The sequence below is a fragment of the Scyliorhinus torazame genome, chromosome 15 (assembly GCF_047496885.1).
Source record: "Scyliorhinus torazame isolate Kashiwa2021f chromosome 15, sScyTor2.1, whole genome shotgun sequence".
In the NCBI taxonomy this organism is placed as follows: Eukaryota; Metazoa; Chordata; class Chondrichthyes; order Carcharhiniformes; family Scyliorhinidae; genus Scyliorhinus; species Scyliorhinus torazame.
In genome coordinates, this window is record NC_092721.1 from 137,284,419 (window position 1) to 137,310,115 (window position 25,697).

Consider the following 25,697-nt stretch of genomic DNA (forward strand, 5'->3'; position numbering starts at 1 on the left):
TTTGTCCTGATTTATTCAACTTCAGACTCTTCAGTACTACGTCCATGTAAAATTGCTTTTCATGTTAAAACTATTTTTGTAACTACAACTAGCTTCTTCAGGAGAGAAAAAACGTGATTATAATTAACTGTTGGAATGAAAATAAACGTTGCAGCCAGTTGCGCAGTGATTTTTGCCCTCTGAAATGTGACTGTGAATGTTAATTTCCTGCTTGCTTATTTTTCTTACACAATTTATTTTTCTCAGTGTATAAACATTGTAGCTTTATATATACATGTGCGACCAAATAGGATTCTCACAGATTACAGCATAATACAAACTACCATAGGTTAGCACAGTGGGCTAAATTGCTGGCTTGTAATACAGAACAATGCCAGCAGCGTGGGTTCAATTCCCGTACCAGCCTCCCCAAGCAGGCACCTGAATGTGGTGACTAGGGGCTTTTCACAGTAACTTCATTGAAGCCTACTCGTGACAATAAGCTATTATTATTATTAATACCACTTCCGCAATAATACTTGTGCTTTACAGGCTTCCAGATTTAACATTTGAGTTCAACATTTTCAAATTGTAATCGCTGTCTCCATTCTCTTTATGGCAGCCATTGATGATGATTCTACTATTCCCATGTGCACCACCTCTAGCCCCATCTTTTGTTTTTTTTACCAGTTCCTTTTTGCCTTACAGCACCATTCCTTTTGATTAATTTGTCCTGCTTTAAACCCTACTTTCAATTTTGTTCTCCCCTCTCCCTACCCTACCTCTGTACTTGCATATCTCTTGCACATACATCTCTTAACGTTTTCCAGTTCTGGAAAGAGGTCACCAACCTGACACTTTAACTCCTGTTTCTCTCTCCATAGATGCTGCCTGACTTGCTGAGTAATTCCAGAAATCTCTGTTTGTATCTAAGGAATACTTGTATTGGTATCTCCAATGTATGATATAAATATGATGTATAGCAGGGAATAATGATTTGTGTATGGATTAATCAAAGTCATTCCTTTCCTTGGCTTGCCACTTCGCCGTGCAGGAGAGACTTGAATGTTCCAGAGAGCAACGCTGTCTGGAGTCTTAAGCTCCAGGCAGGGATACCCATGACAGTAAGACGGCGGGGAGGAACCAGACAATACGCAATCCAAAACAAGTCCTGAACGGCAGACCAGGCGGACGTTACTCCTATGGTATCAGCGGCTGGGATGACAGATGAAGTTTGCAACAGAAGGGATATCCCCAGTTGTCGAGGTTCCCTTGCCACTGGAATTGGACCTACCCTCTCTCAAGGACCATGTGTCTGCTGATGTGCAATGGCATACCCACGTTAAAAGATGTCCTGCACCAGGTGTCTACCTAGTGGAAACCAGCTCACTCCCAGTGGAGTGGACATTGTCTAAAGAATGGAAAGAGAACTTTTCACCTTGACTGGTTGAAATCTAAGAAGAAACCAATATCACATCGCTCGTGGAACTTCAGTATACTCCACTCTCAGAAGGGAATCTCCAAGCCATGCCTGACACATTCGCAGAAGCATATCAAGGAATCGCTCTCAAACTCAAGAATACTTTAATCCTTACCAATCCACCCCAGGGCAAGGTTCTGTCTCTCCCTCAGTCAAGACCAACTGAGAAAGCCTTCAAAATGTGGAACGGTTTCTCATATCTGGGGAGCCACCTCTCCTCTAAGGCTGATATCGATGCGGAGTTTCAACATTGGAGGTACCAATATTAGTGTTCCTTAGATAGAAACATAGGTTTTTGGAATTACTCAGCAAGTCAGGCAGCATCCGCGAGCGCCTCCTTCGGACACCCAAGGTCGAGAGTCTTTGACGACCGCAACATCTGTGCTGAAGCCAAGATACTCATGTACAAGGTGGTCGTCCTCCCAACTCTTCTATACAGCTCAAACTTGGACTATGCACAGATGCCACCTCAAGGCCCTGGAGAGGTAGCCTAACTCTGTCTGAGACGGATTCTCCACATCAGCTGGGAGGACAGGCGTCCAGCATCAGTGCCCTTGAAAGAGCCAAGAGCACCTGCAACAAGGCCATAATCATCCAACACAAACTCTGCTGGTCAGTCATGTGTCTGGTCGGCCATTTGCTTAGGATGTCAGAGAGTTCCGACTGCCAAAGCAAATCATCTTCACCCAGCTCAAGGAAGGCTTCCAAATAAGAGGAGGACAATGAAAGCGCTTCAAAGACAGCCTCAAGAAATGCAACATAGATATCAACACCTCGGAGACTCTTGGTCAGAAGAGATCTACTGTGAGGAACCTTCCTGATATAAGGGACAAAGTTCTTTGCAGCCGCCTGATGGCAAGAAGAGGCCCAAGAAAGTAATACCAGCAACCGCAAGTCCAAGGACCGATGCCACCATCGGAAACCCCTGCCAAGTGTGCTGTCGAAGATGCAGCTCTAGGATCGGGCTCATCTGCCATGCAAGAACCCACAGAGCCCATGACTAGTAACAGGGAGTTTCTTAGGTGGACAATCGGACTCGTTAGTCATTGATTGCCGAAATAACCTGTCATTGATAAATTTTCCAAGTTCATCTTTGTCTTAACCAATGCATAAAGATAAAGTGTAATTAAGTCAGCATTTGACAAACAATATGTTACTAGCATTATAGTCTGCTGCTATCAGAAAGCGGACCTTAAGTGGTGCAGCCTGATGAGCAATGCTTTCTGCTGCCGGTGCCATTGAAGGTGACCGCAACCCTGAAGACTTCCATAAAATTAGTTAACTAGCTATACATTGCTTTGTCTGAGGAAGCCAATTTATCATTTTATCCATGGCCAACCACAGAACCCTGCATTTATACTGAGTAATAGGATTCCCAAAATCCAAGGTGGCAGAGAGATTGTATTCTTGTTGTATTATGTATTCTCCCTATTAAGTTCATCACCATGCCTAATGTCTAGCTTGTTTGTAACCAGTAGCATCATATCAAACTTTCATCTTGGTGATTTCACTTTTGTCAAACTCATTTAAATTTAAAAAGTGCATGGTTGCTTAGAAGGTCATCTGTCCTTAGTCATGGCTAATGACACATGCTTTCCCAGAGTACCAACTAAGCACTATTATATTGGTTCATTCTTCTGCAGAGACATTTTAGAAAACACATGGAATTTTCTGAATGCATCTCAGATGTTTGGATTAATTTTGTGATATTCTGCAATATAGTCTGGCTCGAGTTTCCTAGCTGGTAACTTGCTCAATCTTAGGATTTTCCAAAACATTGTTTTTTAAATGATCAATTAGTGTGTTTACAGCTACATTGACAATGTAATGAAACATTATAATACAGGTACAGTATCATCTGCGATCGGAAATCAGTATCATCAAAAATTGCATGAGCTGCCATGTAGAATAATTTACTGGGATAATTTGGCTAGGTGGTATATTGGTACTGTGGCGCGCTGGACTAGTTATCGGCATTGCATGCCAATCTTTTCCTGTGCTCGTGAGTGGTCCAATCGAACCTTGATGCCAGCCATCTTGGTTCTCTGATAGCTTGTCGAGCACACATGTATTTAAATCAAGCACCGCCTTCAAGGCAGTCTTGCTGTATTATTTTTTTTCTCAATGTTATATATTCACTATTATGTATTCTTTCTTGCAAGCTTTAATAAAAATTAAACTTAATTACTTAATTTCACATGTCCCTTGTTAATTTAATTAAGGTTACAATTTTAACTCTGTCCCAAGGCTGATGGTTTTGAGACACTGTGCCTATAGAACTCTGAATTTTTCAAATAGAAAAACTCCCATCATGTATATACTTAGTTATTCAAAGGCCTAGTTTATCCCGTAAACTATTTGAAAAAACATTTTGCATTTTCCAAAGGCACAGGAAATGTGATAAGTGAGTAGACGATTGTAATTTGTTTGTCTGACCACAAACTTAAGGAGTATTGGGGTTTGAAAAGCAACTGTAATCTGACTCATGTATATTTTCTGCTTTTTAATATTTGCTATATTATGAATGCTTCCATGTATTAGCTTTTCCCTGAATTAAATAAGTAATTCTGATCAATAGTATGTATGTCTTTTTAGTTGGGGTAAAACATTTGCACAGTTGGACATTAAAGGATTTTATGTAATGAACAGGACTTACATTTTTATCCCATTTCTCTCTTTTTCCGATCTCTATCCTTGCCCCCCCCCCCCCCCCCCCCCCTTTTATGCACTACTGAGAAAAGGCAACATGTGCCTTAAACTCCGGCAAAAAACAATTAAATGAGTGTATTCCAGGTCTACTTGCTGTTCCTGTGGCGCAGTGACTAGTCTCTATTTGATCCTCTTCCTGGTAACTGAAGATTAGAATAAACACCAAGAAGAACAAGTTTAAATTATTGTTCATTCCTACTCTGTTCCACGTTGCAGAGGTTCAAATCTGCGATTATCCGAGAAAATGCTGCCGTGCTTCAGTGGCTAGGTTATGCTGCATCCAGATCACTTCCTATTTCTAGAAAAGAAAGCCGCTCATTTTTAAAATGCATGCAATGTCATTAATATTTTTTTAATAAAAAATGTTTTTATTCTCCATTTTCACATTTTCCTTCAAAATTTACACCCCACCCACAAACAATAAACAGTAACAAATACAAAATCAATCCCCTTAACAATACCAACAATCCCATCCTCCCACCACCCCAAACAACGGCCCACCTGTCAATATATGCATCCAATAAAACAAACCCTCCCACAGTCATGAGGTTACGTCGGCACATGGCCATTTCTCAATTTCTCAGTTCTGCCACAGTCCTTCTGCCTTCGCAAACTCCTCCGCTGCTTCTGCCGTTCGAAAATAAAAGTCCCTGAGCTTGTAAGTCACCCTCAGCTTCGCTGGATATACAATGCCGCACTGCACCTTGCTAATGTACAGTGCCCTCTTCACCCGGTTGAAGGCAGCCCGCCTCCTCGCCAGCTCTACCGTAAAGTCCTGGTATACACATATACCAGCTCCAGCCCACTGCACCACCCGCTTCTGCTTGGCCCAGCTCAGGACCTTCTCCTTCACACTGTACCTACAGAAGCACAGAATCACTACCCTTGGCGGCTCACTCGCCATTGGTACAGGCCTCCACGACCGATGAGCCCGATCCAGTTCATATCGGGAGGGATCCTCCCCCTCCCTCAATAGTTTCGCCAGCATCATGGCAAAATACTCAATCTGCCTCGGTCCTTCAACTCCTTCGGGCAGCCCCACAATCCTCAAATTCTGTCGCCTGGATCTGTTTTCCAGGTCTTCCATTTTTCCTTGTAGATCCTTGTTAATGTCCATCACCTTCCGCATCTCCTTCCCCATTGAGGCAAGTTGATCACCGTGCTGCAATAACGTCTCCTCCACTTCCTTCAGTGCCTCCCCTTGCTCTCGCACCTCTGCCACTGCGCTCTCCACCGCCGTCATTACCGGGGAAATCGCTTCCTCCACCAGCGCACTCAAAACTTCTCATCTCCTTCCTCATTGTCTCCATGTATCTTGTAAACTGCCTTTCGAATTCCGCAGCCATCACCTTAGTTATTTCTTCAGCCGTAAGCAATGCGGCCTCCGCTGGTGCTCCAGCCTCCATTTTCCTTGGTGACCCCACGGTGACCTTTCCACTCCCCGACGGACCTTCAGCTGTTTTCTTTACGGACGATTTTTTGCTTACCCTCGACATTTTTCTTCACTGTGCCTTCACTGTTTCTTCCTGCTTTTGCTGCCTCCGAGGGCCCTGGGACCGGGCTTAAAGCCCCGAAAATGCCGTTCCCGAAAGGGAGCCCTCCATTGTGCGGTCGCCTCCCGCCCGCCGTCACCGGAAGTCCCCGCAATGTCATTAATATGTTGTATTCCAATTTATCAGACTATTTTTAAAGCATTACTAACTTTATCTTATGTACAAATAAAGATTGGTCCCCACCAAATACAGAATTCTAGTTAAACTCTTAGGCCAAGATTTTCACTCCTGGGTTGTGCCCACTCAAAGCCAACCCAAGAAAAAGAGGCTCAGAAGGTAATTTCATGGGGACAGGCTAGATTAGTGTGGAAGCTGCAAGGTGTGGAGGTGGGCTGGTCGGTATTCTGTGCTCTGGACTTTGTTGAATTTTTTTGTAAAAAACTTGAAACAAAAAATATCCCTGTAGCTCTCAACCCTTCCACCCTGTCCCCTGCCAAACACCCCATGCCAACCGATGCCGTCTCTTGGCCGATCAACCACTATGCTACTCTTCTACCCACCAGTTCCAACGAGCTTTGACAGTTCCAGAGAATCTATGCTCTTTTTACACGCAGTCATGTCTTCTTTTAAAAAAAATCTCAAAGGGCACCAGTCCTACCCCAAAGAGTGCCTTGCCTCTTCCTAAGAAGTACCTTGCCTCTCCAAAAGGGTACCCTAGCAATCCAAATTAATCCCAAGGTTCACACCTCCTACCAGGTCTAATAATTTGTGTTTCAGACACCTAGCACACCAAAATCACAAGTGGAGGCAGATGCTGATTTATATGGGCAGCCACCGCTGAACCACTGATGTGCGATTAATTACCTGCCACCCACCCCTGCAAAAATGGCAGCGGTCAGTTTTTGGGGCGACATTTTCTGTTTTGGATCTCTGCGGGCATTTCCTCGCAGATGGAGTGCATCTCCGTCTGTGCGAAAACTCAGGTCTTAATTTTACTTTAGGTTTGCAGACTTAGGCCACTACTGTCCCTGGCATCAGGAAAATAATGGGAAATCAAAGTTTTACCGAGGAGGCCTGTGAGCTTAATACCTTCGAGAAAATGCTGGAAAATCTCAGCAGGTCTGGCAGCATCTGTAGGGAGAGAAAAGAGCAACGTTTCGAGTCCAGATGACCCTTTGTCAAAGCTCGACAGAGGGTGAAACGTGAGCTCTTTTCTCTCCCTACAGATGCTGCCAGACCTGCTGAGATTTTCCAGCATTTTCTCTTTGGTTTCAGATTCCAGCATCCGCAGTAATTTGCTTTTATTCAGTGGCTTAATACCTTGTTCCTTTAAAGACCGTCTTCGCACAGATTGCCTGAGACCATTTTGACCTGGAACATTGGCCCATGCTGGCTACTAAAGCCAAAAAACTACATGTCTTGGTGTTTCTTACCTCATCTGTTTTCAAGCTAAAACAATCATAATGCCTCTTGGGTAAATTTGTTTTGGAATTCTTCTTAATTCAGGAAATTGCTTCCTGCTGTCATGGATCCCAAAGGAGAATAGTTTCCACTGTCAAAATCTGTATCTGATAAGATATAGATTATAATAGCCCTTTTCGGCCGGGTTCACAGACAACCTGGACTTGGTATGTTTTGAAATTATGTAGGCAGAAAGACTGGAATGAACTGCTCTATTCCAAAACCTAGCTGCACACAGTTGACTGCAACACTGGTGTGTGCTATTTGTGCTCCAGTCAAAACTCCTGTTGCATTATCTTATTTCATGGTGATACAGTGTCAGTAATTAAATACCGTTTGTTATGTAGATGTTCCACAACCGAGTTGAACCAAGGCTGATGGAGCATGTATGTAGCTGTGAAAAATTTGACTCTTTAGCATTTAGATAATCTTTTATAAGTCATCTTGTGCTGCAAGGAAGAATCATTGGGGGCAAATGTGAGAGATTTTTGTCCTTGTTGGATCCAGTTAGTATAATTATGTAATGTGTAAAATATATTTTTACAAATGAAAACTTTTATGGAAGCATAGATGTGTAATCTATTCTTGCTTAATTTAAACACCTTGCATACCTGTAGATATTGGGAACAGAGATTCTGATGCTTGTCCACAGATGGGCAGCATGGTAGTATTGTGGATAGCACAATTGCTTCACAGCTCCAGGGTCCCAGGTTCGATTCCAGCTTGGGTCACTGTCTGTGCGGAGTCTGCACATCCTCCCCGTGTGCGTGGGTTTCCTCTGGGTGCTCCGGTTTCCTCCCACAGTCCAAAGATGTGCAGGTTAGGTGGATTGGCCATGATAAATTGCCCTTAGTAACCACAATTGCCCTTAATGTTGGGTGGGGTCACTGGGTTATGGGGATAGGGTGGAGGTGTTGACCTTGGGTAGGGTGCTCTTTCCAAGAGCCGGTGCAGACTCGATGGGCCGAATTGCCTCCTTCAGCACTGTAAATTCTATGATAATCTATGAACAGCCTGTCAAACCACGCTGTCTAGACTTGCTCAAGTAACCACTTAGGTGAGATACCATTTAGACGAGGTGCCACGTGCCTGAGACTTCCTAGGACAAGACCGTGCCTTTAGAAAAAGCAAATGGAAAGATGATACCTTGTTGCATGACTGACAACTTGGCATCATTTGTGGAGATTTAACTGTTCTAAACTAGACCATCAGATTTTTAAAATCCCACCCTGTTCACTCAGAACCATTACTTTAAGATGGTGACTGAGGTGTAAATACAAGAATACTAAATCTTTTCATCCACAATTTTAAATCTAAGATATAGGGAAGTTACTATAAACACTAGATAAAAGTAAACCTAAATTGTTTGAATATCAGCTAAGGTGAAAAATTTAACCTGCTAGGTTATATCTGGGGAGGTGGTCATACAACTCATTGGATCCCACCCAGGGAAATGTGACCTTCAATTTGCACTGCTAAAAGGTCTGATAACCAAGGACGTCTGAGGTTGGGATGAGCAGCCATGTTTAGCTCTAACTTTTTCTCCGCTTTATTTTACTGTTTGCCACTAGGTGCTGCTGTAATAACAGTGTTAGCAATTAGTTCCTGGTCAACTGACTGAGGTATATTTGCTGTTGGTTTTGGTTAGTGCTATAAACGATTTGGAGCTTGACAACCTCATCTGTTCTACATGAATTTAGAGACGGCAGCATTGTTTAAAATTTCTGTTACTGCCTTAAGTTTACCCATCAGCTCTGAATATAAATAGCATGAAAATGTTAATGTTTGACATATTGATGAGACTACGGATTCCCTAGGATTGGGCTAGGTCTGAGAAAATACAAAAAGACTTGAAAAATTGATCAACACAATAAAGGAACAATATGATTTTTTTTTAAAAATTCATTCATGGGCAGTTAAGAGTCAACCCACATTGCTATGGACCTGGAGTCACATGTAGGCCAGACTAGATAAAGCCGGCAGATTTCCATCCCTAAACTACATTAGTGAATAGATGGGTTTTTACCACAATCGATAATGGTTTCATGGTCATCATTTGATTTTTACTTCCAGATTTTGATTGAATTCAAATTTCAGCATCTGCAGTGACGGGGTTTAAACCTGGGTCCCCAGGGCATTACTCTGGGTCTCTGGTTTACTAGTCCAGTGACAATATCACTGCCACCGCCTCCCTGTGTTAGTGTTTAAAATTATACAAGTAAGTGATTGCAACTGTCTCCATTATCTAGAATCAGGAGCCTTAAATACAAGATTAAACGTAAAATATATTGAACAGAGACTAGGAGAACTTCTTTGAGGCTGTAGAATTTACTTCCAAGGTCAGTGGTTGAGACAGAAGCTATCAACTTTCGACTTCCGGTAATGGCATGTAGGTGGAAGTCGCATGTTGGGTGGCTCCTGCTCGAGGCTCGGTTTTTCGGAATTTAATACCCGGTCCCAGGGGCATTGTTTGGATGAGCAGCTACAGGAGGGGGATGTCTAAAAACCCGAAGAAAGCCGTCAGGAAGAAGGGGGCAAGCGAAGGTTTCCTGTCGAACAACGGGTCAGCCCTGTAGCAAGAAAGATGGCGGAGGCTGGATCGCTGGGTGGGGCTGTGCCCTTCACAGTAGAGAAGATGACCGAGGTGATGGACAGGGAGTTTGAGAATCAGTTGCCAAACACGTGGCGGTGATGAGGAATAAACTGATGGCAGAAATGAAGGTACTGGTGGAGGAGGTGATTGCCCCGATGAAGGCATCGCCAAGGTGCGGGAGCAAGGAGAGACCATAAAGGGAGTGGAGGAGGCTTTGGCGCAGCACAGTGACCAGTTCACCTCAAAGGGTGGGGAGCTGCGGAGGATGGTGGAAACCACCAAAGGACTGAGCGCAAAGGTGGAGGACCTGGAGAATAGATCTAGGTGGCAGAATGCAAGAATTGTGGGTCTGCCCGTGGGGATGGAGGGCCCGAGGCCAACTTTGCTGCATGGAGGCGCTGACTGAGTGAGGTGGGAGGAGTGGAGTTTTATGCATCCGAGGGGCAGCACAGTGGTTAGCACAGTTGCTTTACAGCTCCATGGTCCCAGGTTCGATTCCCGGCTTGGGTCACTGCCTGTGCAGAGTCTGCATGTTCTCCCCGTGTCTGTGTGGGTTTCCTCCGGGTGCTCCAGATGTGCAGGTTAGATGGATTGGCCATGATAAATTGCCCTTAGTGTCCAAAAAGATTGGGTTGGGTTACTGGGTTATGGGGTAACGGGGCTAGGGCGGAGGTGTGGCCTTAAGTGGGGTGCTCTTTCCAAGGGCCGGTGCAGACCCGATGGGCCAAATGGCTTCCTTCTGCACTGTAAATTTTATGATTCTATGAAACTAGATATAGTCTTACAAGGAGAAAACAAAGGATATCCAAAACTACACCAATAAAAGATATCAAGATTAAAATGAAACCGGCAAAGGGAGCTCATGATAAATAGCAAATTGAATGCAAAATACAGGGGAGAACTGAAAAAGAAGTATAAGGGACAAAGCGAGTGAATGAAAATAGTTTAATGGGTAACATGAAAGGAACCTAAAAGTATTTTATAAAAATACAAGGTAGGGTGGGGCCAATTGAGACCCAAAAGGATCTTCGAAAAAACGACATGCATTTCATGTCTTATTATGTGTGTAATTATTTATTTTGAATATGTGCTGATTCTTTATTATTATTGGCTTGCTTAAATATCTGAGCATATTACATGGGCCAGTCTGAAAATAAGTAGCTTTACTGAGGAATATGCGATTGCAACCTACATAAGGAAACATATTCTTATACATAAAGTTCTGATGTATAGACAGTGTAACTTTGATAATTCACAGCTGCTGAGCTTTACGTGTTTAATCTTTCCAAGTGCAATGTTTTAATTTGACAGTGAAAGCTGCACCACAAGAGACTCAACACAAGGAGGAACATCAAAGGACTTGCTGAAGGACAGATTCTGTACTGACAGGAAAAAATTTATGTATTTTGCTCTTGTTCTCGCTGCTCGCCAACATCATCTAGGAATTGGCAGAAAACTAGCAGATAAAAAATGGGAAGCATGTTAATTCTCTTTACCCACGCACAAGATGCATCGCAGCAACCTGTTGGATAGAATCTAGAAACAAACTATAGCCTTAAATGCAGGCAGTTTGCAAGAGTAAGCTACCTTGATCAGATATGCATTTCCACAGCTCCTATCTAATCCCATGAACGTAAATCACCCTATTTAGGCTGTAGAATTTTCTGATCAAATTCCAAAAAAAAAAGCTGGAATGGAGTGTCTGGGCATTTAAAATAAAACAAAATGGGTAAGGATGATCATTTATAAAAGAGCAAATAAATATTTGGATAAAGAGGGGAATGTTGACAGGTTTTGAAGATGCAAGTTTCCACAGCGTTACATGTTGACTGTTGTACATATCCCGAATTCAGGTGGATGATGGAATAAAATCATTAAATTGCAGGTAACAGCTTTAATTAGTTACCTCTATGGGTTTCATGGAATTCTGATTATTTTATTATTACTAATTACTTTCCCATTAAACTTAAACCACATGCTTTTTGCAAGAAGCCAAGCTGTGGAAATATGCGTAATGCCGTTATATGGGGTTTTAATCACATTTAAAGTTTAGATTTTTTGAAGTCAAATTGTACAAGTATTTTGAAGAGAAATACGTCTGTAATAATTGCTGAGGCAGAATGAAGGTGTGATAGATGAATCTATAGACCTTTTTGATATGGAGTAGTATTTTATGCTTATATTGAATCTTTAACATAAAGTGTTCTAAGACACTTCACGGAAATGTTATAAAACAAAATGTCACATCAAGCCATGGTAGGAAATATTAGTTTATTATCTCCACATCAGGAAATATTAGGTTAGATGACCAAAAGCTTGGTTGAAAGGATAGGTTTTAGAGAGTGTCATAAAGAAGGAAGTGAACCCTGTGTCTGCATGGGTGACATCCCCACAACCCAAAGATGTGCAAGTTAGATGGATTGGCCACAATAAATTGTCTCTTAATTAGAAAAAATAAAAATACATTTTAAAAAAGGAGGAAAGTGCGGTAGAGAAGTAGTGTCAGAAGAGTATTCAATATCTTGAGGCCAAAGCGGCTTGAGGTCAATTGCTCAAGAGCAGCACAGATATCTTATGGTAGTGGAGAGGGAGACTACAGAGTGCAGGGGGAGGGGAGGGGGGATTACAGAGCACGGCGGGGGGGGCGGGGTTGATGTCAGATTCGAATGTCAGGACCATGGAGGAATTTGCAAGCGAGGTTAAGAATTCTGAAATCAAGTTGTTGCTTAACCGGGATATAGGTCAACTAGTACAGGGTTGGTAGGAGACCAGGCCTTGTGGCAAGTTAAGTCACAGCAGCAGAGCTTTGGATGACCCAGGTTTATGTGGGTATAGAATGTGAGAGACTGGGAATGCATTGGATTGCTCAAATCAAGAGGCAACAAAGGTTGAGGATTTTGGATGATAAGCTGAGGCTGGCAAAGTTGAGCCATGTTACAGAGATGACAGTGGTGTAAATATGAAGTTAGAAGTTCATTCCTGGGCCAGATGGGATATCTAGGTTGTGAACACATTAGCTTAATCTCAGACTGTTGCCAGGGAGAGGGATAGAATAATTTAATAGGGAATGGAGTTTACCACAGGGAGCTTCGGTCTTTCCCAGTGTTTAATTGGAGGACACGTCTGAACAGCCAGTGTTGAATGTCGGATAACAACCAGATTATTTAGCAACAGTGGAGGAATCGAGAGAGATGGTGGTGCGGTAGAACTGGGTCTCCCAGTATATAAAAACTAATGTTGGACATTCAGATGATGTAATTGAAGAGTAGTGTGTAGATGCAAACTAGCAGGTGGCCTAGGATTGATCTTTGGGGAAGCCAGATGTAATACTGCAGGAGCTTGAAGAGAAACCATTGCAAGCGAATCTCTGGCTATGACTGAATAGATCAGAATTGAATCAAGTGAGAGCAATTCCACCCAGCTGAATGACAGTGGAGAAGCTTTGGTCGTGGATGGTGTGGTCAACCAGGTCAAAGGCTATTGTAAAAGGAAAAGTTTATCTTTTGTCGCAGTCGTATACAATACCATTTGTTACTTGGATAAGAGCTAATTTGGTACTATGTCAGGGGTTGCAGCCTTATTGGAGAGATTTAGATGCAAGTGTTCTGAGAAAGGTGAATACTGATTTGGGAGGCAGCACCACATTTGACGAAGTAGGAAAGGGAGGTTGGAAATGGGTCCCTATTGCTTCTAATTTTCTTCCGTCAAATGTTATACTTTATCCAGCAGCAATTTTCTAATTGGTTGAGGTTGCTCCTTATGCTGCACGTTCGCTCACCCAGGATCATTTTTTTGTGTGTGCCTAGAAGTACTGCCTAATTTACTCCCCTATCAATAAACTGATTTCCAAATAGTCTTCTGGTTGTCATCAGTTCTTGAATGATCTATGCTTCTTCTGCTACTACTTCTGTGTAAACTGTCACAAACCTAGTGGTAGCATCAGAGTTTCCATCCCGATAGGTGCTTGTCTAGTTCCAGCGAAGTTACATAAATGAACTAATCTGGGAAACTTTCTAGGTTCAGTGGTGAGAGAAATCTGTTTCATATCGCTGCACTTATGGAGTATGCCATTAGGAAACACAAGTCCTGTAGAACTGTACTGAGTATGGTATCACTAGCTACTCTGCAGTAGTGGACTAGTTATGATACTGGTCAATTTTCTTAGCCTGCTGCAACAGAAGTATTATGGTACAATTTTTAACCCTGTAATTAAAATCCGTTTGTCTGTAGCCTAGCAACATTTAATATTTTCCATAAAATAGTTGCAGTAATGTAATTGTAAGTCTAGCAAATACAGCTGACAGTGTATTTGCCTCACTCAGGTGCATGTGAAGGAACCTTGGCATGCTCCACATGTCATCTAATCTTTGAACAGTCCATATACAAGAAATTGGACAGCATCACTGATGAAGAAATGGATATGTTGGACCTGGCCTATGGTCTCAAGGAAACGTAAGCTATTCTGTTTATTTTGCATTCCTATAAATCCCAATATTATTAATATATTTAAATCAAATTCGAAAAACTGCAATTTTATTTTATACATTGCCTCAGGAAAGGTCCCAAGGGGGAGGAAAGAGTTGGAAATATGACTGGGAAGTTGTTGAAAGGGATCAGTCTTGTAAAGGTACTTTACAAGTAATATGAGAGAGAGACAGACAGACAGATAGGAGTTTGAAGAGGGAGTTGCAGAGTGTAGCACTGAGACATCTTGGAGGATATGCACAGAAAGGAAAAATCAGAATATTAGTCTCAAAGAGGGAATATAGTTTTCTTTGCAGAATGGTATGTGGAGGGATTTGTAGACTGGGACAGATAGTTTTTGTAAATGATGTAGATGTGGCAGACGGAGTGATGAGCAGCTACTGTTATGACAGAGGATGCATGCAGCACCGTTGGTCAAGGTTATGGACAGGGACTTCCGGTTGCGGCTATGCGGAGCTAAGCCGCATGTTCGGCAGCTCCCGCTTGGAACGGACTTTTGGGCTCTTTTCAGGGCCCCCAACATTTTTTCGACATTTTCCAGGTGTGGGAAGAAGACTGCAACATTCCCCCGACAGGGTATGGCTTGGACCAGGAGCGGGGCGACTAAAAAAGTGGTGGTGAAGCCAAAGAAAGTGCGAGGGAAGAAGAGCAAGATGGTGGCGGGTGGGGACCAGGCAGCGTGGATGATGTGGGCGCAGGAGCAGCAGGAGGTTATCCAGCGCTGCTTCAGGGAGCTCAAGGCGGACCTGCTTGAGCCGATGAAGGCGTCTCTGGATAAGCTGCTGGAGACCCAGACGGCCTAGGGAGTGGCGATCCGCGAGGTCCGACAAAAGATCTCAGATAACTAGGACGAGATCTTGGGCCTAGCGGTAAAGGTGGAGGAGCACGAGGCGCTCCACAAGAAATGGAAGGAACGGTTCGAGGAGATGGAGAATCGGTCGAGGCGGAAGAATCTGCGGATCCTGGAGGGGTGGGAGGTGGGGGCCTATGTGGTCACCATGTTAAACTCGCTGATGGGAGCGGGGTCCTTCCAGGGGCCCCTGGAGCTGGAAGGGGCCCATAGAGTGCTGGCGAGGAGGCACAAGGCTAACGAGCCGCCGCGGGCGGTGCTGGTGCGGTTTCATCGGTTCGCTGATCGGGAGTGCGTACTCAGGTGGGCCAAGAAAGAGAGGCGCAGCAGGTGGGAGAATGCGGAGGTTCGAATATATCAGGACTGGAGCACAGAGGTGGCGAAGAAGAGGACTGGGTACAACCGGGCGAAGGCGGTGCTGCACAGGAAGGGGGTGAAGTTTGGTATGCTGCAGCCGGCGCGTCTGTGGGTCACCTACAAGGACCGGCACCATTATTTTGAGTCCCCAGAGGAGGCGTGGGCTTTTATTCAGGCCGAGAAGTTGGACACAAACGGAGGGTCGGGATGGGGGGTCGGGTGTGGGGATGGTCGGGGATTGTTGTTGTTGTGTTACATTTTGAGGGGGGGTTCTTTGTTCTTGTTTATTTTTGGTTCAGTGTGGGTGGTTGGGGTGGGTTGAGCACTGTTTTGGTTGGGTCTGTCGGGTGGGCTCTTGGAGGGGGGCAAGTAAACTGAGTCGGGTTTGGATGGTCAGTAGGGGGGAATGTGGCCCCGCGAGGGAGGGGGAGGGCGGGGGTGAGGGGACTATGCCTGTAAAAGGAGCTGCGCCAGAGGAGGAGGCGGGGCCGGGCAGGTGGAAAGCGCAAACTTTTTCCCGCGCGGAAGGCTGGAGGAGCCGGGGCAGGGAAGTGCGGGATTTTTCCCACGTTTCGGATGGCAGGGGGAGGCGGAGAGCCTGCGGGTGGGTAATGGAGGGGGAGGGCAAGTCCCACAATGGGAGGAGTCGAAGGAGAGGCGGGGAACGGCCGGGGTCAGCAGGAGTCAGCTGACCTGCGGGAGTGCAATGGGGGGGAGCAATGCAGCTAGGAGGGGGTCCTAGCTGGGGGGACGATGGGGGGGGGGGGGGGAGAGAGAGAGACGGTAAGTCCGGGTTGCTGCTGGCATGGTCAAGAGGGAGCTGGAGCGAGTAGAGAGGGGGTTGGGACAGGGGTCTGCCGCCGTGGGGAACGGGCCGGGTGCGGGCACGTAGCTTGCCAAGGAGGGGTTATGGCTAGTCGAAGGGGGGCGGGTAGCCCCCTGATCCAGCTGATAACCTGGAATGTAAGGGGACTGAACGGGCCGGTTAAGCGGGCCCAGGTGTTCGCGCACCTGAAGGGGCTGAAGGCGGATGTGGTCATGCTCCAGGAGACTCACCTGAAGGTCGCAGACCAGGTAAGATTGAGAAAGAGGTGGGTAAGCCATGTGTTTCATTCGGGTCTGGATGCCGAAAATCAGGGAGTGGCGATCTTGGTGGGAAAGAGGGTGTTGTTCGAGGCGTCGAGCATTGTGACAGACAATGGCGGCAGGTACGTAAAGGTAAGTGGTAAGCTGCAAGAGGAGAGGGTGGTGCTGGTCAACGTGTACGCCCCGAACTGGGACGATGTGGGTTTTATGCGGTGCATGTTGGGTTGGATCCCGGACTTGGAAGTGGGGGGCCTGATGATGGGGGGGGGGGGTACTTTAACACGGTGTTGGATCTGACACTAGATCGCTCCAGGTCTAGGACGGGTAGGAGGCCGGCGGCGGCTAAAGTGCTGAGGGGGTTTATGGACCAGATGGGAGGGGTGGACCCTTGGAGATTTGCAAGGCCGGGGGGCTAGGGAATTTTCATTTATCTCGCAAGTTTATAAGGCCTATTCCCGGATCGACTTTTTTGTTATGAGCAGGGCGCTGCTTGCGAGAGTAGAGGATACAGAGTACTCGGCGATAGCCATTTCGGATCACGCCCCGCAATGGGTAGACCTAGAGCTGGGGGGAGGAGAGGGACCAGCGCCCGTTGTGGCGCTTGGAGGTGGGGCTGTTGGCGGACGAGGAGGTGAGCGAGCGGGTCCGAGGAAGCATAGAGAGATACCTGGAGGCCAACGATAACTGGGAGGTCCGAGTGGGGATGGTCTGGGAGGCGCTGAAGGCGGTAGTTAGGGGAGAGCTGATCTCCATTAGGGCCCACAAGTGGAGGAGAGGGAGAGGCTGGTGGAAGAGATGGTGAGGGTAGACAGGAGGTTTGCAGAGGTGCCGGAGGAGGGACTGTTGAGGGAGAGGCATAGACTCCAGGCCGAATTCGACCTGTTGACCACCAGGAAGGCGGAGGCATAGTGGAGGAAGGCCCAGGGGGCGATTTATGAATATGGGGAAAAGGCAAGTCGGATGCTGGCGCATCAGCTTCGGAAGCGGGACGCAGCTAGGGAGATTGGGGGAGTTAAGGATAGGGGAGGGAGTGTGGTGCGGAGTGGGGTTGGCATCAATGGGGTCTTCGGGGACTTTTATGAGGAACTGTATTGGTCCGAGCCCCCACGGGAGGAGGGAGAGATGGGCCGCTTTCTGAACCAACTGAGGTTCCCGAAGGTGGAGGAGGGACTGGTGGTGGGATTAAGGGCCCCGATTGGGCTGGAGGAGCTGGCCAAAGGAATAGGGAGCATGCAGGCAGGGAAGGCATCGGGGCCAGACGATTTCCCGGTCGAATCTTACAAGAGATATGTGGACCTGTTGGGCCTGTTGCTGGTTAGGACCTTCAATGAGGCAAGGGAGGGAGGGTGGGGGGGGGGCCTTGCCCCCGACGATGTCCCGGGCACTGATCTTCTTGAACCTGAAGTGGGACAAGGATCCCCTGCAGTGTGGGTCTTACAGGCCAATTTTGTTGTTAAATGTAGATGCCAAGGTGCTGGTGACGGTCTTAGCCACGGGAATTGAGGATTGGGTGCCGCAGGTCATCCACGATGACCAGACTGGGTTTGTAAAGCAGAGGCAGTTGAGCGCTAATGTGCGGAGGCTCCTGAACGTTGTTATGATGCCGGTGAGGGAGGGGGAGGCGGAGGCGGAGATGGACGCTGAGAAGGCCTTCGATAGGGTAGAGTGGGGGTACTTGTGGGAGGTACTGAAGAGGCGGGTTTGGGGAGGGGTTCGTCAGGTGGGTTAGGCTATTGTACGAGGTCCCGATGGCGAGTGTGGCGACGAACAAGAGGAGGTCTGAGTACTTTCGGTTGCATCGAGGGGCGAGGCAGGGTGTCCCCTGTCCCCCCTGCTCTTCGCACTGGCGATTGAACCCCTGGCTATGGCACTGAGGGAGTCGAGGAACTGGAGGGGGATGGTGCGGGGTGGGGAGGAGCATAGGGTGTCGCTCTATGCGAACGACTTGCTGCTATATGTGGCGGACCCGGTGGAGGGAATGCCGGAGGTAATGAGGATCCTCAGGGAGTTCGGGGATTTCTCAGGGTACAAGCTCAACATGGGGAAGAGCGAGTTATTTGTGGTTCACCCAGGGTACCAGGAGAGGGGGATTGGCGAGCTCCCACTAAAAAGGGCGGAGAAGAGCTTCAGGTATTTGGGGGTCCAGGTGGCCAGGAGCTGGGGGGCCCTGCATAGACTTAATTTCACGAGGCTGGTGGAGCAAATGGAGGAGGAGGTGGGACACATTGCCGCTGTCCCTGGCGGGTAGGGTGCAGTCAGTCAAGATGACGGTGCTCCCAAGGTTTTTGTTCCAGTTCCAGTGTCTCCCCATTCTTATCCCGAAGGCCTTCTTTAGGCGGGTCAACAGGAGCATAACGGGGTTTGTGTGGGCGCGAGGGACTCAGAGGGTGAGAAGGGTGATCCTGGAGCAGAGTAGGGATTGGGGGGGGGGGGGGGGGGCGGTGGGGGCTGGTGATGCCCAACCTCTGCGGGTGCTACTGGGCTGCCAATGCGGCGATGGTGCGCAAGTGGGTGATGGTGGGGGAGGGAGCGGCATGGAAGAGGCTGGAGACTGCGTCTTGTGAGGATACGAGTCTGGAGGCGCTGGCAACGGCGCCGCTGCCGCTTCCTCCAATGAGGTATACCACGAGCCCAGTGGTGGCGGCTACCCTCAAAATTTGGGGGCAATGGAGGCTGCACAGGGGGGAAGTGGGGGCCTCGGTGTGGACCCCGATATGAGGGAACCACCGGTTTGTCCCAGGGAGAATAGATGGAGGGTTTTCGGGGTGGCACAGGGCAGGGATAAGAAGGTTGAGGGACCTGTTTGTGGATGGGAAGTTCACGAGCCTGGGTGAGCTGGAGGAGAAGTACGGGCTCCCCCCGGGAAACACCTTTAGCTATCTACAGGTAAGGGCGTTTGCCAGGTGGCAAGTGGTGGAATTCCCGCTGCTGCCGCCACGCACTGTACAGGACAGGGTGCTCTCGTGGGTGTAGGTTGGAGAGGGGAAGATCTCGACAACATACCAGGGCGTAGCGAGGACGGTGTCTAGGGTCGTAGGATCCAGGGTCAAACCTGGCTGGGGTTTGCAATATTTGGGGTTGCAGAGGAGCCGGGAGTGCAGGAGGTGAAAGAGGCTGGTATTCTGGCCTTTGCGTCCCTGGTAGCATGGCGAAGGATTCTTCTTCAGTGGAAAGATGCGAGGCCCCCAAGCGTGGAACCCTGGATCAATGATATGGCGGGGTTTACTAAATTGGAGAGGGTGAAATTTGCCTTAAGGGGATCGGTGCAAGGGTTTTTCAGGCGGTGGCAACCGTTCTTAGACTTCCTGGCAGAACAGTAGACAATGGTCAGCAGCCCGTGGGGTGGCGGGGGTGGGTTCTATTTTATTTTTGTTTGTCTATACTGGGGGATCTGAGGGGTGTATATATTTGCTATGTTTGCTATGTGTTAATTCGGGGTGTTAATTTATTATTTATGTATGGGGGAGGGAGGCACTGGGTTTTGTTTTGTTTGGTATTTAATTCTATTGGGTTCCTTTTACATTTTGTTGTTGATATTTTGTGAAAACATTAATAAAAATTATTTAAAATAAAAAATGTTATGGACAGTGAAAGATGGGAGACCAGAGATAGTGGGTAATGGCATAATTTAAACTGAAGTTAACAAAAGCATGTATAAGGGCTTCAATATCAAAGATAGGCAGTACTTCAGAAATGGAAATAAGCAGTCTTTGTGATAGGAAATTGGGTTTAAAGCATAGCTTAAGTTTGAATAGGGCACCTATTTGTTTTTACTTAAACTAGATATGGTCAACAATAAATTGAACACTGAGGTTCACCATCTGGAGTAATTTGAAGACTGAACTTGGAGTTTGGGGTTGGATTTCTAAATATTAACTTGAATTTAGCTTTCAAATCTGAGTTATTTTTGGGTCTTTTACAAAACACAAGTTATGTATGGGTATAAAATTGTGTTTACAGATTGTTGCATTACAGCGGTTTCATTCGGAAGTATTAGAGCAACAAATGTTGAGAAAGGGTTGGTTGCACTATATATACACTGTCAATGCGTTGCATTCTGACAACCAGAAATTCCTGTTGAATACAATTTCAGACTCTTTCAGTTCTTGTGTGGAGAAGGTATGGAACTGTTTTGTTAATGTTCGATATTTGAAAACCTTTTCTTGGGATGTGGGTCAAAGGGATAGGAACATATTGCCCATTGCCAGTTACCCTGGGAAGATGGGAGTGGGCCTTCTCCATTAACTGCTGCAGTCGTTGTGCTAATTGTGCTCCGCCAATGGTGTGAGGTTGGAAAATTGGTGATCTGCTGCATTGCATCGTAAACAGCAATTATCATCCTAGTTGTATTCTTAAAAGTGCAACAGGAATTTTAAGCAAATCAGATTTTGCCATAAGAAGGTTTTACACAGCCAGTTTCTCTTGATCAGCAGCAGACTTTTCCACAGACCACCCTCAGCGTGTCCAATCCCCCAGTGTGTGTGTGCACTCTCTCTCTGAAGGACATGCTAAATTGTCCTTAGTGTCCAAAAAGGTTAAGTGGGGGTTACGGGGATAGGGTAGATATGTGGGCTTGAGTAGGGTACTCTTTGTAAGGGCCAGTGCAGTCTCGATGGGCCGAATGGCCTCCTTCTGCACTGTAAAGTCTATGGTCTCTCTTTCTCTCTCTCTCTCTCTCTCTCTCTCGCCTCTTTCTTCCCCCTCAGACGATTGTCAGAAAACAAGCCCACTAGTAAATGTATGGACGAAAAAGGTCATTTTAGGAAGCAATTGTATGCTAAGGACACTTCACTGAGGAACTCCTACAACTAGGATTGTGATGACTGACCTTTGATAACTGTATTGCTTTGGCTTGGATATAATTCTAGTAATTGGAAAGTTTTTATTTTAATGCTTAATGACCTCAATTTTACTGGGATACCTCAATGCCATAGTCAACTGAATGCTCTCCTCTGGCATCATGCTCTAGCATTCGTATCTAGAGCTAGACTGATGAGTCCTGGAGCTGAGTAGCTCTCATGAAGCTTAAGCTAAAGTGAGTAGGTGTTCTTGATGGCAATTTGATGCCTAATTTCATCATTTTAATGATTATTGGGAGGAGACTGACAGGGCACTGATTGACTGGGTTAGTTATACCCTTTTTCTTTTGGAGATTGGACATATATAACCAATCTTTCACATTGTCAGATAAATAATGCCCGTGCTGTAGCTGTACTTTAGTTAGATGAGGTGTTTGGTCTGGTGCACAGCTCTTCTTCACTGGGATACGCACAGTAGCATAGTGGTTAGCACAGTTACTTCATCCTTCAGGGTCCAGGTTCGATTCCCGGCTTGGGTCACTGTCTGTGCAAAGTCTGCACGTTCTCCCCGTGTCTGCGTGGGTTTCCTCCGGGTGCCCCAGTTTCCTCCCACAGTCCAAAGATGTGCAGGTTAGGTGGATTGGCCATGATAAATTGCCCTTGTAGTCCAAAAAGGTTAGTTGGGGTTACTAGGTTACAGGGATAGGTTGGAAGTGTGGGTTTAAATGGGGTGTTCTTTCCAAGAGCCGGTGCAGACTTGATGGACTGAATAGCCTCCTTCTGCACTGTGAATTCTATGATTATATCATCAATGCCCATGGTCTTCACTGTGACCAACGAAATCATCCACTTAATGCCACATGAAATGAACCAAATTGGCTGAAATTAAGATCAAACAAGGGAGAAGATTGTGGAAGCCAAGTGAGATCATTTTCTCAGCACCTTTTTGTTTGAAGACACTTCAACCTTGTCTCCTCACTCACACATTGAGATTCAGAATGGTTTAAAATGGGGATGTTCATGGAGCTTTCTCCTGCATTTAGTTGTCTGGTTATCCACCACCATTCATAACTGGATGTGAGAGGTCTAAAGAACTTTGCACTGATGAGTTGATTGTGGGATCACTTAACTCTTGTCTATATTAGCTGCTTTGATGTTTAGCATGCCTGTTGTGATGTGTAATAGCATCACAATTTTCATACCTCATTTTAAAGGTGCCCATTGTTGGATTGATGGTGAGTCCTTTGTTTTTATATATCTTTTAAAGATTTTGACCAAAAATCAAACCGAATAAGCATTAGACCCAGGGCTACTCACTAGTTTTAAGATTTAATCATTCCATCTTCCTTATTCTGCAAATTATGAACATACGAATTAGAAGCATGAATTGGGCCTTGAGCCGGCTCCACCATTCAATAAGATTATGGCTGACTTTTTTCAAATCTTTAATTCTCCTCGTTTTCAATGTTTTCAACAAAGAAACAAAAAAAGAAAACAAGTAAAAAAAAAAAAAGATAACAATTTCCCCCCCCCCCCCCCCCCCAAAAGAAAATCCCAATTGTGCATTCCAGGTAAAAAAAATTAACAGTCAATCAGTAAATAATGCAATCAAAATGTTCAATGGCAAACAATTCTCAAAAGTGCATAATAAACAGTCCCTATGAATTGTAGAACCCCTTCTTCATCCCCTTTAGCTCAAATTTCACCTTCTTGAAAGTTAGAAATTCAAGCAGGTCTCTCCACCAAACCGAGGCACAGGGTGGAGAAACTGATCTCTACCTAATAGGACCTGTCTCCGGGAAAACAGCGAGGCAAAGGCTAAGACATCTGCCCCCACATCCTGCAGAGTGGACCAGTCCAGCACCGTGAAAATGGCTTCCAGGGGCCCTGGTTCCAAGTTCACATGTACTACCCCTGAGATGATACTGAAAACCTCCCTCCAATACCTCTCCAGCTTCGGACAGAACCAAAACATATGTACATGGTTTGACGGGCCCCTCCCACAATGCTCACATAAGTCCTCCATGCCCTCATAGAGTCGGCTCATCCTTGCCCTCGAGACACAGGGAAGGAGAGACAAACAAGGCTAGGAAGAGACCAACAATAAGGCTACAAAGTGCCACAACCAAGGGCTCGGAACAAGGAATCGCTGCAAGCACCCACCCAGTACGGTCTCTGGGCGAGAGGAGATCCCAGAGTGCAGGGGCAGACCCACGTGTCGGACGCACAGTGGACGGACATGATGGATGCCACCAGGACAAAGGGAAACCCCAGAGCGCAGGGACCCGACCACATGTGGAGAGCAGTGACAGCGGCCACCCTGGATGGCCCCCTAACAAAGAGGAACACCGGAGTGCAGGGGCACATACAAAACGTAAGTATGGTTAATCCCACAGGAATGGGGGGACAGAAGTCCCCCATCAGGATAGTCACCTGGAACATAAGGGGACTCAACGGCCCAGTGAAATGATCCAGGGTCCTCACCTGCCTAAGAAACATGAAAGCCAACATAGTCTTACTCCAAGAGACACACCTGAGAGTGCAGGACCTACTGCGGGTAAGAAAGGGCTGGGTGAGGCAGACCTACCACTCATGCTACGGGACGAGAGCCAGGGGGGTAGTAATATTGATCAGCAAGAGGACAATGTTTAGGGCGACAATGATGGTTACGGACCCAGGGGGGCGGTACGTCATGGTCAGCGGGGCCCTGGATGGGGCACCGGTAGTACTAGTTAATGTGTACGTGCCCAACTGGGATGACACAAGCTTCATCAAAAAGGCAGAAATCCACGACATAGCGACGCACCAACTAATCATGGGGGGGTCTTCAACTGTGTACAGGATCCAAGGACTGACCGATCAAGCTCCAAAAATGGGGTAAACCTCAAACATGGCAAAGGAACTCGGTCACTTGATGGAACAGATGGGAGCGGTGGACCCCTGGAGGTTCACCCACCCAGGGGAGAAGGAGTTCTCCTCCTTCTCCCCAGTACACAACGTATATACCAGAATGGACTTCTTTGTGGTGGGGAAGACGGTGCTTCCGGGGCGAGACAAAGTGGAATACTCCGCAATCGTGATATCCGACCACGCTCCACATTACATGAACGTGAGGCTGGAGACGGGTAGGGTCCAACGCCCCACATGGAGGTTGGACACTACCCTACTAGCTGACGAGGCCTTCAACGAAAAGATATCGCAGGCCATAGCAGAGTAAGCGGAGAACAACCAAAACGGGGAGGTCTCGCTCTCCACGTTCTGGGAAGCGCTAAAGGCCGTAGTAAGAGTGGAAATTATTGCTTTCAAAGTGCGAAGAGATAGGGAGGAAAGGGTGGCTGGGCAGCAGTTGGTCGACTCCATACTGGAGGTAGACCGTAAATATTCCGAGGCTCCGATCGTAGAGCTCCTGGCGGAGAGGAACGAGCTACAAAGGAACTTCAACCTGCTCTCCACCAGGAAAGCAGTGCACCAACTCCACCAGGAAAGCAGTGCACCAACTCCGCCAGGCACAGGGGACCCTATACGAACACATAGACAAAGCCAGTCGCCTGTTGGCGCACCAGCTGAGAAAGCAGGCAGCCATCAGAGAAATTGATCAGGGATACCAGAGGCACATTAGAAACAGAACCAGAAAAGATCTACAAAACCTTCAAGGCCTTCTACCAAGGGCTGTACACCTCCGAGCCCTCAATGGGGAATCCGGGATGAAACTGTTCCTTAATGGACTGTACATACCAGTCTTGGGGGAAGGCAGGAAACGGGGTCTGGGAGAGATCATGGACAGCATTAGCTCCATGCAAGTGGGGAAGGTGCCGGGACCAGACGGGTTCCCGGCGGACTTCTACAAAAAATTTGCGACAGAACTGGCCCCGCACCTGCGGAAGATGTTCACAGACTCGCTGGCTAGGGGCACATTGCCACCTACGCTAGCACAGGCCTCAATCTCGCTGATACCTAAGAAAAGTAAAGACCCAACGGAGCGTGGGTCATACAGGCCCATCTCACTGCTGAACGCAGATGCCAAAATCCTAGCCAAAAGGCTAGAGGACTGCATTCCAGAGGTGGACGCAGAGGACCAGACGGGCTTTGTCAAAGGTAGGCAGCTAACCTCAAACATCAGGCGCCTGCTGAATGTGATAATGACCTCATCCGGAGTGAGAACACCAGAGGTGATCATCTCACTGGACGCAGAAAAGGCTTTTGACAGAGTCGAATGGAAGTACCTCATAGAGGTACTGGAGCGGTTCGGGCTTGGAACAGGGCTCACCTCTTGGGTAAAGCTCCTACACAACGCTCCCATGGCGAGCGTACGGACAAACAACACCAACTCCCGATACTTCCAGCTGCACAAGGGCACCAGACAAGGATGCCCACTGTCCCCGCTGCTGTTTGCTCTAGCGATCGA

At 46.8% G+C, this 25,697-nt stretch overlaps 1 protein-coding gene across 1 annotated transcript in view; it reads left to right on the top strand.

The window, feature by feature from the left end:
* Positions 1-25,697, top strand: part of fdx1 (ferredoxin 1) — a 47,222-nt gene that overhangs the window by 13,591 nt on the left and 7,934 nt on the right. Inside the window, exon 3 of the mRNA XM_072476804.1 lies at positions 14,038-14,167. Within this exon, the coding sequence (XP_072332905.1) occupies positions 14,038-14,167 (130 nt within the window). The remainder of the gene's footprint in view (positions 1-14,037; positions 14,168-25,697) is intronic.